At 45.0% G+C, this 15,709-nt stretch overlaps 1 protein-coding gene across 1 annotated transcript; it reads left to right on the top strand.

The window, feature by feature from the left end:
* Nucleotides 1-217: 217 nt before the first annotated feature.
* ugt8 (UDP glycosyltransferase 8) lies at nucleotides 218-15,091 on the top strand. The gene is made up of 6 exons (XM_079729240.1): nucleotides 218-402; nucleotides 3,583-4,415; nucleotides 7,528-7,670; nucleotides 8,872-8,948; nucleotides 10,507-10,726; nucleotides 11,991-15,091. Exons 2-6 carry the CDS (start codon nucleotides 3,585-3,587, stop codon nucleotides 12,448-12,450), a joined length of 1,731 nt encoding a protein of 576 aa, XP_079585366.1. The 5' UTR covers nucleotides 218-402; nucleotides 3,583-3,584; the 3' UTR covers nucleotides 12,451-15,091.
* Nucleotides 15,092-15,709: the final 618 nt, after the last annotated feature.

Genomic DNA, 15,709 nt, shown 5'->3' with positions numbered 1-15,709 from the left:
GTTTGTTATAGTTCCTCGCTCATACCTGTGGTATTACTGCAATTAATCGTCTTTTTTCGGTGCATGAACCTGTGAAAGGTTTGGTATGAGGCGGACATTCTCCTCCCCACCATAATGACCCAACCAATCATAAGAGCTCGTCTCCCGCTAGCCACTCCCTTTCTTACCATCCTCTGGCCCCGCCCTACAGAGTGACCAGTCGACGCGTTGGGAGCTTCTTTTACTCTTCTTTGATTGACCGGGTCCAACTTTGCTAGTTGCCTTTATCGGGCATTTTCTTAGTTTTGTATTTTGTCTTTTCTTTTAGTTTCCACACCTCCCCGAGATCTGCCCTCTGCGTTCTTTTTCTTTAGGACTAACACAGTTTCCAGCCCAATCAAAGTCGAGCCAACACACATCAAGGTGAGTTCCTCTACAGGTGCAGCCTTTAATAAGATGACAGTGCTGGCTGGGTCGAGTGTGGTTCGTGGACGCTCTTTAACCAGCGGTCATTGTGTTTCTGCTGCTTTTCAAATGTTTTTGAATGCAGCGCCAGACTTAATTATGTGGTAAAATTGATTATTATTCCTATTTATAGTAATAGCTTACTATAACATTTTAATATATATATATGTATATATGTATGTGTTTAAAGTATAGCTTTATTTATGTTACACTTATAAATATACAGATTTAGAAAGGGCTTTACATACACTTTTCTTTGGTATAACATCGTTCCAATTTGTTAGATTCGAATGATGATTTAACTTTTGTGTATATGTTTGTGTGGTCTGTGTGTGTGTGTGTGTGTGTGTGTGTGTGTGTGTGTGTGTGTGTGTGTGTGTGTGTGTGTGTGTGTGTGTGTTGCTAACCCATGTTCGTTTTTTCCGTTGAGCGCATCGCAAATCCTCTGCCCCGGTCTGCGTTCGCATTTTGTCTCTGGCCAATGTACACCCTTGAGGCTATTTAAATAATAAAAAATGCTTTAGGCATATCTGTTTGTTGTGCGAATTAAAATTAATCTAAAAAGGATTATGTAGAGCTAGTTGTGCAAGCTTTAGCCGGCGGCAGAGTGGTTCAACATGGGACGGTTGTGTGTAAATAATTCAGATGTTTAATTCAACAAACGGCCTGGCCGGGGGCCACACACACCCATGTGATGGGTGAACTAATACGCATTCATCACTTTTAAACGTCTCGTTGGAAACCCGTCGCGTGGAAGGGATGAGAATCCTTATTATTAAATGCAAATTGATTGAAAACAGCAGGAACTGTTGCTGCAAATAAAGATGGGAATGCAAAGGTAGACTCAGTAAGGAAATTTAATCGAACTTGCCCTGTGGAAAACTGGTTTAAAGAAGCCACCTAAACGGTGACCTATGAAACTATATAGGCTCAGCCGTGGCAAAGTTTCAAAGGTTTTAACTAACGCTTAAGGCCTATCAGACCGTTATGGTTCCACGTTGCTACTGTGGCCTAGGCACTTAATAATGCAGAGCAAATGTGAGACGGCCTTACCTTTATGGGCACCACTTGCCTTAATGGGCATTGATTAATAAGCTACTCAATCCATATCTAGTCGTTGTCGATAAATGTTAGGGTTATTCTAAATAACCACTTGGTTCTAATCCCGGTAAGCCCACTTTAAAGTGGTATTTAGGTAGGCCTAAATAAATGTCTGTTTAGTCACTATCTAATGAACGAGGTAACACAAAGGTGATTGAGCGTCTGGCCCACTAATGAAAGCCTTAGTATTGGCAGGGTTCTGAGTGTTGAGAACTGGGCGTCGGTGGTGACACTGAATACTGGGAAATATGACCACTTTCTGCCTGAGGTGTCACCCAAAAAAACTGACAAATCTTTGAGTTGGCCAAACTTGCTCACCATCTTATTATGTTTTTACTCGAAATAACGTCTTCGGATTTGCTGTCATCAACCAACATTGAGCCCAATGAAGTGCTGAATACAGTTAAGATAATATTATATGCATTAAACCATTGCGACTCCAGATCATCTTCTCATGCATATAATGAAGCCCTAGGTGTTATGTCCCTTCTCAGTGGGGGGTTAACTTAAGCAAACACGCCCCTGCTGCTAATGCTGAAGCTAATACAGTGTAGATGGATAAGCACTATAGAGTTCCCACCTTCAGTGTTTGCCTTGACCAAGTGGTCATTCTCTTGTGGAGCTGTGAGCAATGCTGGTTTTGACCCATTCATTCCAGCTCTTTACCAGACCGCCTTCCTCACTGAAGAAGCGTTTCACCACTGCTGAGAAGCCACCCAGATCCCTTAGTTTACAAATGCCCTTCAAGACTGAAGGACCATGCGAAACCATCTTGTCCTGGACTTCTAATTCTCTGCTAGATGTCTTTTTTTATCAAACCTTGAGCTTGGAGTAACAAGACTCCTTCATTGGTAACTCAAGGCATGAGTTATGGCTGGTTTCTATAGTTACTGTAAACAGTCTGGCCTGAGAAGTGTTCGTAACTTTAACCCCCAGAACAATGGTCTACAAAATGGCCGACGCCATTGCTCCACTTCTGCTCAGGGTTTCTAGCTGTCCTTGGGACAGGGGGATAGCTGATAAGCAGATGGTTGATGTGCTGTGTATTGACTAAAGAAGTAGTATGGCACCTGAAGTGCACAAGCTTATTGGTCTGATTAAATGATATAGTAGAAATTATAAGATAATTGAATGCTTAGTCACTGTGTCTAACATAGCCATTTGGTTTGAGAGGCATAACATTATAGATGAGCATTGCTGGGATAATCTATTGATATAATCACATTATGACATTGTCTCAAGCTCATATTTCTATGAGAACTACAAGTTCTCTAGGTAAGATTGTTGATCATTGGAAATCCTTTTGATCATCACTTGGATATTAAGGTTTTCGCTGTGATGATTCATCATTAATTTATTTGTGTAATCAACATTGTATTGATAAATATATACATGAGTTGATATACACTTTGGATGTAATGCCGATGGAGCTAGACATGACCATACGATGCGATAGAGACATGTAGGCTGAAAACATGAAGGCCTCATAATGAGTCTTTTTGCCTGCAGAGCTTATTGAGGTTTAGCATTGAGCTGCTGGTGGGTGCTGGCCCACAGGGAGGCTCTGAAAACTGCACATGCATTTTGAATACAAGGTGCAACCTGAGGACAAGCGCGAATGTCATCAGGGAATCGATAGAGTGGTTCAGATAGTGATTAAAACAACCATTGGGTGGTGGTTTAGTGCCCCCAAGGCAGGCAATTGTGTACGTATGCAAAGGAAATGGCAAATCGTAGCTTTCTCTTGTTAACTATGCATTACTGCCTTGCCCGGGCAGAAAGTGGTGAAAGGTAACCACTCTATGAGTATTGCCAAAGGCATTTTAGTTACAGCATGGCTCTATAAATACATTCATCCGGAGATATGATCAGACACTTTCCTTGTTATAGTGGACCCATTTGCTGCATTTGCATGTGGTAAGTATTTCATCAAGTGCCGTCAGCAGTGGCCATGATATTGTTTGTAGTTGCTATGAACAGTATTTTCCATGTGATGTAACACAGTGTTAAAATGTCTTCTCTCCCCTGTCTCCCCAGCCATGAACCTACCTCCTTCCCTCACTCTCTTCCTTGGACTCATTTCCTGGTGCCCCAGTGCACTGTTGGCCTCTAAAGTAATCGTGGTTCCTCCCATCATGTTCGAGTCCCACCTGTACATCTTCAAGACACTGGCCACGGCGCTGCATCAGGACGGACACGAGACCCACTTCCTGGTCTCGGAGGGCCGGGACGTGCCCCCCTCGCCCCACTACAACTTCCAGCGCTACCCCGGCATCTTCAACAGCAGCACGGCCGACAACTTCCTGCAGTCAAAGGTGCGCAACATTTTCTCGGGCCGCCTGACATTCCTGGAGCTCTTCGACATCCTGGACCACTACTCGCAGAACTGCGACGCGGTGGTCGGCAGCGCCGAGGTCATGGCCCGGCTGAAGGCTGAGCAGTTCGACCTGCTGCTGGTGGACCCCAATGAAATGTGCGGCTTCGTGATTGCCCACATCCTTGGCGTGAAGTACGCCGTGGTCAGCACGGGCCTCTGGTACCCGGCCGAGGTGGGCGCGCCGGCGCCGCTCTCGTACGTGCCCGAGTTCAACACCCTGCTGACGGACCGCATGTCCCTGAGCCAGCGTGTCACCAACACGGCCGTCTACCTGGTGCAGCGCTTTGGCGTGCACTTCATCGCCCTGCCCAAGTACGACCGCATCATGAGGCGGCACGGGGTGACGCCCCGCGTGGCCATGGCCGACCTGGTGCAGGGCAGCCAGATGTGGATGCTGTGCACGGACCTGGCCCTGGAGTTCCCCCGGCCCACCATGCCCCACGTGGTCTACATAGGGGGCATCCTCACCCAGCCCGCCAAGCCACTGCCGCAGGTTTGTACGGTGAAGGTAACCCTTGCCGGTACCCATCAGGGCTAGTTTACAAGCCCCGCCTTGGGTTGGGCGCTGTGACCTGAGGGACAATGGCTGACGCACGTTTGCAATCCTTTGTCTTGCTAATGGTGTGGCATTTATTTTTTTAGCTCTCTGTGGTAGTGAAACACCAGCACCAGTCAAATAAGCACAACCAGCCTCAACTGTTACTGATGCTATTCCCAAGCCATTTATTGGTCCTGTGTAGCTCAACTGTTGGCGCATGGCATTAACACTGCCAAAGTTAGGGGTTCCCTTTTTTTTTAAAGTTTTAACAGAATTTTGGATTATATATTTTGTTGTCGAATTTACTGTGAATATAAAGACAATTCATTGTAAGCCATTTGGATGAATGCATCTTCTAAGTGAAAAAGTAGTCAAATAGAACAAGCCTCTGCAGGAAGTGAGGCCATACATTTTCATATGTAAAGAAGCATTAGCAACATGCAACGTCGAAACCCTCTCTACGTTTGACAAAACGTTTGTTCGTCTAGTCAACCATTAGTCAAAGTTCAATGGCACTTCAATGTTTGGACTGCAATAGAATAGACATGGATGGGTAATTCTGTTTTTGAAAAGGTCAGCATGTGTGAGAACTCTGTGACTAATGACATTTGAAGCAACTGTAGATGGCAGTTTACTGGTATATTACATGGGTCATCTCGCACGGTTCCCTGCTCGCCAAATACAGCTCTGCAGGTGGGACACAAAGTCCATTATGTATATCGCAGCTATTAAATCTGAATCTGTGTAAAAATGTTGCACATTGCAGCAATTTATCCCCAACAGGATCCCATTGACAAACATGAACTCATTGTTGGGAAAGCTAGCATGAATTAATTATCCTGAGGAGAATGGGGTTATTTGACTTGGGGATGAAGTGGCGGCTTGTCTCGGGACACAAAGCCCTCTCAGCTCCTGGAGCCCATATACGCTCCAGAGCCCTGCCCCCCCCCCCCCCTCCCCTCTATCCCCCCTAGTACATGCAGCTCATCAAGACGCATGAAGTACGTATGGCGACCGCTTTCATTGACGTGTTCGGCGTTGAACTCCCCCTTATCACTCAGTTCAGGGTGCACCATTGTAATATGTCTCCAATTCCTACTGAGGCTTCCACATTTTGACAGACTTGTTGTATTGACTGTGGTTTACATTTTAAGAAGCATACCTACCTCTCTCATCTTATAAGCAAGAGAAGAAAATAGACTGAAGTGTATTTTTATCGGCAGTGTTCCCTTTCTCTTGTCCAAAGTTGATGTCCCGGTCCTATATCAGCGCCCATCATATTTTCTGTTGCTTTTCCTTGTGTATAAGGTAGATGAGTGTGATAAATATCTTGTTTATATGTGTAATGTATAAACATCTGGTTTATTGCATTCAAAGCAAATTGCTTTCTACAAACAGTTGGGATGCAAACCTGGCTCTCACAGCTTAGAAATTATACCACTCACCATACTACGATTGCTAACGTTTGGCACATCATTCATGAAAATGTTCAGATATAGCATTTTGATGATGCGGTCACCTCATAAATCCTGACACACTGCTCTCCCCTGCATGAAGATACACAACCTGCTTTGAATGATAAAAAGTATCACTAACGATATCGGCAACCTGTCGATGGATTACTTGGTATCAGATCGAAACCAAATGTTAAGTATCGCCCACCCCTAGTAACAGCTAATGGAAACTTTCTCTTGTCCATTGTCTTGTATGAATGGCTTGGGGTTAACCTATGCCCAATATTTAAGGTCTGTGCATGTGTGTGTTGGGGGGGGGATGGAGCTGGGCTGTTGTTACGAAGAACAAAGGCAATTGCTAGCGGAATACGTGATGGACAGGCGCACGCTGGGGGGGGCGGGGCAAAGATAAGGGACGTCAAGAGCGTAGGCACCGGCATCTTGTGTGCGTGTGCGCACGCGTGTGTGTGCACGCAAGCAACAATGAGTGGGAGTTTCGGGAATGCCTCTTGCGCCAATGGGGTGTATTGTGCGTTGTAGGGTGGGGGGGTCATAATGGAAGTGGAGGGAGAACGGAGTCATTGTTCCTGGCGCCGGCGCCAGGGACACTGAGCCACTCTTGTGGGGACAGAAGTGCCCAGTGTGCTGCTAGGCACCCAGCTGGACCGTCCTCTTCCTCCTCTCCTCTCCTCGTCTTCCTCGACCACATCACGCCCAAGATTAACACGCATGCAGCCGCACGCTCGCACCATTGCCCTGTTCATGCCATACTGGCTTCAAACAGACACACGCACGCACATGCACACAAGCAAACACACAACAGTGCATTTTTGTGTCTTTGCATGTGTGTGTTTTGGAACCCCTTTGATCAAACACGTTTGGTAGATAAAGGCTGTCTCGCGCCGTCCTCATCATTTTACGAGCAAAACGTGCCGGCGGCCAGAATGAACATTAACACATTAAGAGGATTATGATATGGACTTAAATGAAGAGGCTGATATGGGAGACAGCCTCTCTGCTCCCTACCTCACTACCTTCCTCAGCCATTGAGACGTGTTGCATTTCCTGCACCTGTGATTGAAAGACACAATGGATTCCCACAACCAATCAGAGATGAGATGCCCTTGTTGGTTGGAAATGAACAGGGATCGGTCTTTAATGTAAATTGGCTCATACAGAGGCCGGCGCAGACAACTTAAGACTGTAATCTCACAGTGTATTTCACTTGCTCATAGCTGACAGATGGCTTTGACATTTCTAATCAAATGACACTCAAATAATAGCTCTTAAATCTAACCTGCAGAACTTTTTTCGGTAAAAAAAGTTTGCTGCATTCGTGTTCAATGTTATTTATTGATTATATTTCCATGTGTTTTAGTAGATATTATAATTGATAAATTCTCTCAGATAAAAGATTTAATCTCTCTTCTATTATTAAAGAATTTATTCTCTTATCTGAAATGCGGAAAAGCCACCGAACTGTTTCCGAAGCGTTAACCAGAAAATGCCAATTATTGGAGACGAGAACGAGTGTAATATGTGTGTGTAATACGTGCATATGTACTGTGTATGTAATACGGGTGTGGTTATGCTGTGTTTGTTTGTGGGAGCAGGAGTTTGAGGCCTGGGTGAACGACACCGCGGACCACGGCTTTGTCGTCGTGTCGTTCGGCGCCGGGGTCAAGTACCTCTCCGATGACATCAACCGCAAGCTGGCCGGCGCCCTGGCCCTCCTGCCTCAACGTGTGGTGTGGCGGTACGGTGCCCTCCTCACGCTGTCAACCCCCACAACCCACTCTACCCCTCACCCCATGCATTGATGTATGAATGAATGTACGAGTTGATCACATATAAGCGTGTTATCGGTTTGAAGTGGTAGCTTCACCTTTAAACAAATATTAGTGGCGATTTTCCAGGACAGCTTGAACGTGTGGAAAGCACATACACAGGCACACACGCAAGGACGTGTGTGTGTGTTTGTGTGTGAGCGCTCATACCTTTGGGGCCTCCAGTATGTACAAGCTGCCCTGTATACTTAAAACCGTGAATAAACTCTAATCATTTACCTGGGACTCCAGGTTACCCATTTGAGAAGAGAAGGGAGAGGGTTGATGGGGAGAGAGAACGGAGAGGGTCGATGGGTGAGAGAGATGGGAGAGGGTCGATGGGGCAGAGAGATGGGAGGGGGTCGATGGGGAAGAGGGTCGATGGGGGAGAGAGATGAAAGTATGTTACGAAAAATAACGGATCCTTCCTATCTCTGCTCTTTTTGTTCTTTTTTAATTGATCGATTGTCTTTCTCTGTATCAACAAAGATGAGGTAAAATCCTTTGCTGTAAAAGTTTCAATTATCTTTTTAAAGTAAGAAACGTTTTATGTCTGTATGTATGTAGCCGATAAGATAACTTTATTGAAGAATTCGTAGAAGACTCGTAATACTGGATCCGATCTGGCAACCATATCCAAGGCAGATATTCAGAGTACTTACTGTCTACCCAGATCTTTAATTTACATTTGGTGGACTCTTTGAACCTGACATTGACCATTACAAAACCAGGCATAGAAATTAATGAAAGACGTTTAGAATTAATCTTGAACCAAGATTTACAGCTTTGCTTATTTCTGGCTGTTTTAGGTTCTTATAAACAGCATAAGCTTAGTTTATACTGTTCTATTTTGGACTTCTCTAACGACTACTCTCTAATTGTCTTATTTGGGTACGATCATTGATTTATTCAGAGCAAAAGAAATGATACACCAAATATTTTGGTTCAACAACAATGCCAATTCCATGAATCTCTTTTTGCTTTCAATGTTGTGACTAGGATAGTGCCCTAGCTGTCTTGCACACAAGCAGGTCAATGTTGTGACAACAACAGGTGGTTTGAATTGTGCTGAAACCTGTATCCCCAGCCCGTCCACTCACGATTTACCCTGCCCCTCTTTCACCTCTACAGATTCTCTGGAGTCCCACCCAGTAACCTAGGCAACAATACCAAGCTTGTTGATTGGATGCCTCAGAATGACCTACTAGGTAAGAAGGATAAAATAAAGCCGCGCCTAGTTTAAGATAAGGATTAGTTAAGGAGTTTGTCATAGACCACTCTTTCAATATTTTAACCTATAACAACATTCTAGTACAATCTAGAAATGTAATATTATATGTTCTTCCTTTATTTGTATCGCACCTTTCTTCACATAACTTACAATGTGCAATATTCACTATAACATACAAACTTAAACCAGAAATGTGATCACCTCACTGCATTGTAGCCCAGTACAACCTTGGATAGTAAATATGCAATGTGTGTTCTGTAGGGGATCATCAGTTGTGCTTTTCGTACACAACAGTAAAATAACTCTGTTGTTATTTTTACATGGTCCTTGGTATCCCTTGTGTCCACAACAGAGAGGATTTAGGTTGTTGCAGTTGAAGCCTCTGGCCATGTTTACGTTTACCTAAATTACTTGGTTAGTTGAGTTTGTCATTGTGAGATTTATGCTAATTACTGCATTACCTAAAGTAGATTAAGGGTTTATTAAGTTATTCTTATCATAGAGTGTTACCAAACTTCCAGTTGGAAGCAAACTCCTCGTTTTGTTCTACACTTGTTTCATTGAATGGGGGTTCTCTGACTGCCACTCCCTGTCTGGGGAGATGGATCTCTACTTCCCGTCTGTCAGTTTGTTTTTCTGCTTCGGTCGTTCTTATCTCTTCTCCATCACACAGTAGAGGGGGTCAAGGGGAAAGGGCACCTCTGGACTTTGCACGGCTAGAAATTAAGAATGTTGGGCTGACACACAATACATCACTCATAAAGCCTTTTAAAGTCACTTATTTACAGATAAAGGTTTATCTCTCTCAATCACACACACGATTTTTGAAAATGTATTACGTTAATAATTTGATTATTTCCACCGATATTCATTTAAACTAAATGGATTATCAGTTTCTATCCAAATCGGTGTAACTATCTCTAAACTTTAAAACATTTTGTGATATCTTTGGAATTCAACCAATCAAACCTTAACCCGTTGCCCCTAATATAAAGTGTTTTAATTAATCTTCAATAAACAGAGTCACAGAGCGGTTTATAATATCTGGTTATGTAATACACCATGATGTATACAGATCATTTATTTGAGAAAAACTATTGATAAATAACCCAACACCCAATAGCATCTCTCCAACTGAATACACAATAGAATCTCTACGCAGAATTTAGAATATAGAATATAGAATATAGAATAGAATCTCTCCCAAAGCAACTCAAACCCAATTGAATTGCTCCCACATAACCCAGCCTCCAAAAGAATATCTCCCAACACCAAATATTATCTCTCCAACACAACCCAATCCAATTGGATAATGTGAAGAGATTCTATTGGATGCTGGGTCACCTAAGAACAGCCAATAGAATCCCTCCAACATAACCCAACACCGAATAGAATCCCTCCCACATATCCCAACACACGATTCAACCTCTATTCAGAACCCACCAATCAACACAAGCCTTCATCAAACTAACACAATAACCAACACCAGTCGCGACAACGCGTAATTCACAGGTTCTCTCTGCTGCCCCCTGCAGGCCACGCTAACACGCGGGCCTTCCTGAGCCACGGCGGCCTGAACAGCATCTACGAGGCCATGTACCACGGCGTGCCGGTGGTGGGCGTGCCCCTGTTTGGCGACCACTACGACACCATGACGCGCGTGGCGGCCAAGGGCATGGGCCTCATGCTGCACTGGAAGAGCATGACGGAGGAGGAGCTGCGCGCCGCGCTCAACAGCGTCATCAGCGACAGCAGGTCAGCGCCCACACATACCCGTACACACCAGTGCATGCTGGTAGATCGATGTGACATGCCAGTACACACAAGGAAATGGTAGTATAGACCAGTAAATGCAAGTGATAGATACCGGTAAATGCCAGCAGGAAATACCAGTAAATGCCAGTGATATAAACCAGTAAATGCTAGTGGTAAATACCAATAAATACAAGTGGTGGATACAAGGTTATGCCAGTAGTAGATAGCAGTAAATGCCATTGCTATTAATCACTAAAGAAATTGATATAAACCAGTAAAGGCATTGATCTAAACCAGTAAATCCCAGTGGTAAATCCCAGTAACTGCCAGTGATATAAATAAATAAATACCAGTGATATAAACAACTTAATGGAAGTGGTAGACACCAGCAAATACTAGTGACAGATACCAGTATATGCCAGTGGAAGATACCATTAAATACCAGTAGTAGATACCAACAAATACCAGTTGTCAATACATTTATGTGGTTGGATTTAGAGAATGGATGGATTCCTGGATAGAGGAATGGATTCATAATTGTTTTGAAACTCATATTCATATACTCATAAAGATGATATTTTCTTGATGTTTCCGTTGAGGTTTCCAACGGCACCTAGTGCATGTGTGTGGTACTGCTGTAATGTACCCCGCTCCACTGGTCTGCTCCTTTTTCTTTTTTTCTGTGCTCCCCTCGCTATCTTTGGCCTGCAGTTATCCTGTTACTGGTGTTCTTGCAGGCTCAGCAATCACGCGTGCCCACAGCCACACGCTCTCCCTCTCTCCACTCCCACCGTCTTGCTCTCTCTTTCCGTTCTCACTCGTCACTCTTTTCATTTGCCGGACCTGTGCTCCTCCTGAGCTTCCTGCGGGATAAAGTTTGTGAAGAGCGTGCTGCTGCATGTTGTATAGAATGCATCAGAAGACCAGCCCGTGTGTCACAAACACAGCAAATACTGGTCGATGAGGCACAGCACCCCAATGTTCAAGCCCTCCAGCCCATGCCAAAGGCACATCCTGTTGACGTGTGTGAGGGAGGGAGGAGCGAGAGAGCTGATTGTTGAGGATGGGAGTGAGCTGAGGGAGTGACTAAGATGAATACATGAGGCAGGATAGTGTGAGTCATCTCTAGAGTATCCCTGACTTGGAATAAGTGTCCAGTGATGATGTCTCGTATAACAATCCTCCCTACACACACACACACACACACACACACACACACACACACACTGAGTAACAGCTGGCATGCCCTCCCCCCCACCCCCAGGTACCGGCAGCAGGCCCGCCTCCTCTCGGCCATCCACAAGGACCAGCCGGGCCACCCGGTGTCCCGGGCCGCCTACTGGATCGGCTACCTGCTGCGGCACGGCGGCGCCGACCACCTGCGCTCGTCCGTCTACCACGTGTCCACGCTGCAGTACTTCCTGCTGGACGTCGTTGCCGTCGTGGCGACCGCGGCCGCCCTGCTCGTCTTCGCCCTCTACCGGGCGGCGCGGTGGCTGAAGGGGCCGAAGGGCACGGTGGCGGCGGCGGCGGCGGCGGCGGCGGCGGCGGCGGCGGCGGCGGCGGCGGCGGCGGCGAGCAACAGCAACAGCAGCGGCAGCGGAAGAAGAGGAGTCATGGATGAGGATGCGCTCACCAACGGACACTGCCACAGTGAGGCGGTGGTGGCCAACGGGAAGCACAAACGCAACGGCGCACTGCGAAGCGAGAAGAAGATAAACTAGAGGGCAGAGGCACGGGGAGGGGGGGGGGGCGGTTCGTTGGGCGGCATCGTGGTAGGGTTGCTAACTGGCGTGAAGTGTGGGGCTTTGGCGAAGCTGATCTCAGATCTGTTTCTGCATGAGAGAAAAGAAAAGGCTTGCCAGAGTAGGAGCGAGTGTAATGCATTGGTCGACCAGTGTAGTGCAGTTATGCAAACAGTGTGTGTATGTGTACTTGTGTGTGTGTGTGTGTGTGTGTGTGTGTGTCTGTGTGTGTGTGTGTGTGTGTGTGTGTGTGTCTGTCTGTGTGTGTGTGTGTGTGTATGTGAGAGAGAGTGTGAGTGTGATGATGCGTGTGTCTGCGTGTGCGTGAGGATGGGTTTCAAGAGTGTGTAAGTTTGTGCACACGTGATTGCCGAGGCAAATCTTAACAAAATGCGAGGAACACTTAACAGCTGCTACACGATGCAAATGCCAGTATCAACCGGGGAAAAAATACAATACGCATTTAGAAAGAAACAGGAAAGGAAAAGATGGAGGCTCTACTTATTTCTCTTCCCTCAATTCTGTTCAGTCTTTCGCTCGCTTTTCAAAACGAGCCAAACACCACCATTGTCCTAGAACACACTGGAGACAAAAAGCTTTTAATAAAAAATTGCAAGTGATATTGTAATTAAAGATTTGAATTAAGAAGGACACATTTTAACCAAAGCATTACTTGCAGAGGCATTTGTAAATAGGGGGAGAAAAAAATCTATTTATTACTGTACAAACACACTGTAATGAACAGACCTTTTTAACCTTTCTTATTTATTATTTTTTTAATTTAAGTCGTTTTTCAGTAATACGATTGTATAATGGTTCATATACACTCCTTCTTATAAACTTAAACCCTGTACGATTTACGTTTTTACCTAAAAACAACTGCGTCAATTTGGATGTTTTCTTTTTTTTACAAGGTAAACAACCTTTGAAGAAAGTTGATTTCCCCTTTTTTGGTTTAGGCAGGTTGGTTGAGTTTCTACTGGGTGTGGCGGTGCCTGGTCATAACCACCATCCCCTCCTAAAATGGCCGCAGAGAAGGGCACTCTGTCAGCCAATTAGTCTAATTAGGCAACTAAGGAATCACCTGTATGAGAGTGCATGCATTCAAGACCAGGAACGATCACCTGGTGATTCCTCAGACAACACCTTACCCGGGTATTCATGGTTGATGTGATGATGTCTGATCACAAATTGTTCAAATCATGAATTCATTTATTATTAATTTTTTTTAATTGCCATTTTTGTTGTTTTAGACCATAATCTGTAGTAGAAACTCCTTGATGTTCATTCCCCATCGCCAGCTAAATCCGTGTTGATTTAGCTGTATTGTTTAAAATGTTAGTCGGTGCATTAGCTATAACAATTTTATGCGTGAATGATGAATTCTACATGTCGCCTTTTTGAATGCAAAAATTTGTGCATGCAAAGTGCTTGATAGTCTGCGTCTGTGTTTGCTTGGTTTTATTGTTTTTACGTGTGTGTGTGGTTGTGTGTGTGTGTGTGTGTGTGTGTGTGTGTGTGTGTGTGTGTGTGTGTGTGGTTGTGTGTGTGTTGATGATGATGATACAGCCTTAGTCTGCGTGTATGGAAGCATAAGGCTTGTACCTCTTAGCCCTTTATGTATCAAACTCTTACGGATTCATTCACAACCATCCTTCTGACCTTAAACAAGTTCTTCTCTCAGTGGGTCTCCCCTTTCCTATGTTTGGCACCATTTCCTAACTACTTCATGTGAAGTACTCAAAAGTCAAACGGGTGCATTCCAACAAGGCCTGTGCCTTGATTCAAGTCCCTCTTTGTTCCTCCACGCTCCCTTTTTTTAAACAGGCACGTGTAAGTTGAACAATGCAAATCGAAGGATAGTCTTAAGCTGTAGGCAAATGCTACGGGCAGCCAGAGCAAAGCAGGACGCGGAACAAACAATGATCTCTCGATGTCGCATGTGAGAGAGGAAGGAAGAGGAGGAGGAGGAGGAGTAGGAGGAAGAGGGCCTTCCCCTGTTCTCTGCGAGCGAGTTCTGAGCCACAGGGTGTCTACCCAGCATATATTCCGGCCTACGAACCGAGAGACCTTGTATACTTGAATCGCCATCATCACTATCATCTCCACCATCGACAAACACTTACAAGTTCTGAGGGGAAATTGAAGCCTGCGACTGCTGGAGACACATAAAGCTATGACCAGAGAACGGAAAGCATTGGAGTATGAGACGAGAGAGAAAAGTTTTCAATAATTTTTGTCTTTTGTTGTTTCAGTATTTCTGTTAATGCTTGGTAGACAACCCCCTCCCCCTCCCTTATATATTTTTTAACTAAGGCTTCATCTTCCTCTGCAATTCCATTACTTCATCCTCCTCGAAACACGGTAATGTGTTACATGACAAGTGTGACCTCGACCATCAGATGGGGAGATTGGCCTGCCTCCGTGCAAGGTTAAAACCCCTCTTTCCATCTGTCTGAAATTCTGTTTGGAGAGCAGGCTACAGCTTGCTTGGCCTACAAGTCCTTCTTACCTCAAGTTAGTTTTTAGTTTTATTTTTTTTTATTAAACTTCGCCCTTACGTTGGCTTTCAAAGCTCTTATATTTCCTGTCACGTGTGCATGTTGTAAATATAATGTAAACAAACAAAGTACTAATGCTTAATAAACATTACAGATTTTGTTTGCAAGACAATGAATTAATCGCCTTTTGTGAGAGCTTAAAAAGGACGCCACAGGTGGTCTGCCCCCAGCCGAAAATGTATTCATTTGAAAAAGCCGATGAGTTTAGCTCCCAGTCATTCTAGAATCTAGCCGGTGTCGTTGCTAGGCAACAAGAAACTTTGGCGGTATCGGGTGGAAGAGGCCGTCTAAAGTGGACACACACACACACACACACACACACACACACACACACACACACACACACACACACACACACACACACACACAGACACACAGTCTGGTGGATATGGTTATCCTGTGTTGGGTTAGTGCTCGTCCTGAGTGGGTCAGAGGTAACCTGAGTCACTCGTCCACTCTCTCAATTATTCACACACACTCGCTCACCCTCACCGTTGAACACGCACACTTGCACACGCACACACCGAACAATCGGCCGTGCAGCTATTTTTTATGTAAATTCCTAGTGATGTTTGCGGTGCCCTTTGTTAGGGTCGGTCGGATCAGGGGATGGGTGTGGGTGTGGATGGGGGTGCTGTAAGGATGGTGAACCTGACACTACAGAACCTGTTCAGGTC

The sequence above is a fragment of the Pollachius pollachius genome (genome assembly GCF_949987615.1).
Source record: "Pollachius pollachius genome assembly, chromosome: 2".
NCBI classification, from domain to species: domain Eukaryota; kingdom Metazoa; phylum Chordata; class Actinopteri; order Gadiformes; family Gadidae; genus Pollachius; species Pollachius pollachius.
This window is presented reverse-complemented; position numbering and strand designations above follow the sequence as displayed.